Source organism: Jatropha curcas, unplaced genomic scaffold (assembly GCF_041381405.1).
Source record: "Jatropha curcas cultivar XTBG-Jc1 unplaced genomic scaffold, XTBG_Jcur_1.0 HiC_scaffold_679_pilon, whole genome shotgun sequence".
In the NCBI taxonomy this organism is placed as follows: Eukaryota; Viridiplantae; Streptophyta; class Magnoliopsida; order Malpighiales; family Euphorbiaceae; genus Jatropha; species Jatropha curcas.
The window spans coordinates 46,347-48,437 of NW_028322518.1; the positions used below are offsets into that span (position 1 = coordinate 46,347).

The 2,091-nt window shown below is 29.7% G+C and overlaps 1 protein-coding gene across 1 annotated transcript; it reads left to right on the forward strand.

The window, feature by feature from the left end:
* Window positions 1–235: 235 nt before the first annotated feature.
* On the forward strand, window positions 236–493 carry LOC149491760 (CLAVATA3/ESR (CLE)-related protein 1-like). The gene has a single exon (XM_089717057.1). It carries the CDS (start codon window positions 251–253, stop codon window positions 479–481), a length of 231 nt encoding a protein of 76 aa, XP_089573183.1. The 5' UTR covers window positions 236–250; the 3' UTR covers window positions 482–493.
* Window positions 494–2,091: the final 1,598 nt, after the last annotated feature.

Below are 2,091 nucleotides of genomic sequence, written 5' to 3' on the forward strand. Positions count from 1 at the left end.
CCCTCTAAATTTCAAAGAGGTCAAAGAAAGGGCATAAGACAAAAAGAAAAGGGAAACATGTGTTGCTCTGTGTATAAGTGATCACCAAAGTGCAATGCCATTGTATGAAATTCCATATTTAAATGAAGAAAATGGTGGGCAGCTTTGAAAGCTCTCTCCCTATATATATCAGAATCCTCTATACTCATCACCATTAACTAGCTAGAGCAATTTACTTTCAAACTATTCAAGAAAAGACAATAAAGAGACAATGGCTAATAACAGTAAGAAGTTTCTGTTATGTCTTTTCTTGATCTTGATTTCATTTTCAAGAATTGAAACTCGTCCAATGCCTATGGCATCAAATCAGAAGATCAACCGGTCATTGATAGAAAGTACTAAAGAGGTTTTGAAAGAAAGCTTAAGGAGGCAAGAAATGGTTGGAGGTTTCAATCAATCTCTTAGAATTAGTCCTGGAGGCCCTGATCCTCATCATCACTAGCTAAATCTTTGCTGCTTCTTCTTCTTCTTGACTTCATTTAGGTCCTTTTTTACAATAGGATCGGTATTTCTAATATTTTCCTTTCGTTCGAGGAACATACCTATCTATTTATTGGGTGTATATCTATTCCTCTTACACCCAGCCAATAGTTATTTGCCAGTTTCGTTTTTCTTTTTTCCTTTCAGGAAAGACACACGTGTTCTTATTTACGTAATTCTCAGTTATCGTCTAGGTTTACATCATCCTTGCATTGGCAAGTCTTGATCAAGAAGAAGTTGGCACTTGCCATTATCCGTGAAATAAAACAGTAGTGTATTATGTTTTTTGAAAGAATAGTGTATATTGTTATGTATGAGAATATCAACTTTGGAAGAAAATAAATATTTTAATTTAATCCTGGGATGTTCTAATATAAGCCTCTTGCGTTTGAGAAAAAACTTACTTAGAACAAGTCTATGGTCCCATTTACGTACCAAATAAATGAAACTAAGAATTTTTTAAAAGGTATTCTGACTTTATCTTTTTTTTTTCCACGTATATGGCAGAAATACACTCATTTCAATAATAATCCTTAACTTTATTGGTTTTATTTATAAATAGAATCATGGGCCCGATCCAAATAAATTTCCTATTTTGTTTTGTGAACTAATATATCAAGTATTGTGGGGGCAATGAGTTGTAATTGATGAGATAGTTTTGGATTTTTTTTTTTTTTGTCAAGTTATCCCTTATTAGGTTTTTGGTAGCAACCTTTTTCTTGCAATCATGGGTAGATAAAAAGTGGAATTATGTTTATTATATAACAATAGTTGCATGTAATAAAATGCTGAAGTTGTACAAAAAGGTCATGAGCTAGTTTATCCTAAAAATTTTAAAGAAAAGAAAACTTTTTTTATTATCCTCAAGCAAGTCAATTATTTGTTTATCAATTTAATGTTTGGTGCTCCATTACTTCCCAAAAATAAAAAATTAGGATTAGAATGATTGTCTTTTCTTAAATAGGACAATTCCATGTATTTTCCCTTCCTAATATGCTAGTGGAAAATATTGGTATAATATGAGCATTTATTTATTTTATAGATGAAGATTAAATATATTATTATATTCTACAATGAAATAAATTATTTAAAGTCATTCTAGATGATTTATACAATATGTCGGATTTTTTTTTTTTTTGAGTAAAAGACACACTGATCTGACTTAGTATCAAATTGAGTTGATCTATATTCAATTAAATAATACCGTTTAATAATATCTTATTTTCATATTCTAATAGAAGAATGAAATCTACATCGAATTTATCTAAAACATTTAGAAAAAAATTTAAATGTATATGTCAACACTACGTTGTACTTATTGCAATGTTGAGATAACACTAAATTGGATGACTTAATTATACATATAATGCCTTTCGGCCGGTGATAATATCTTTCTTTATTTCTTTTTTTTTTTTTCCTTGTTACTATGAAATTACTTAAAAATAATCTTGCAAAGTTAGTTAAAGGTAGTGAGTGGACCTCAAAAGGACTGTACTTAGTGTTCCATTCTCATCTGAGCCATAAAATATTGATTGACTTGAGAATGAAATTATGTAATGCTAAATGCTAGAA

What these genes read in the sequence shown, in the direction of transcription:
- LOC149491760 (XM_089717057.1), top strand. Translation starts at nt 251, where the DNA reads ATGGCTAATAACAGTAAGAAGTTTCTGTTATGTCTTTTCTTGATCTTG.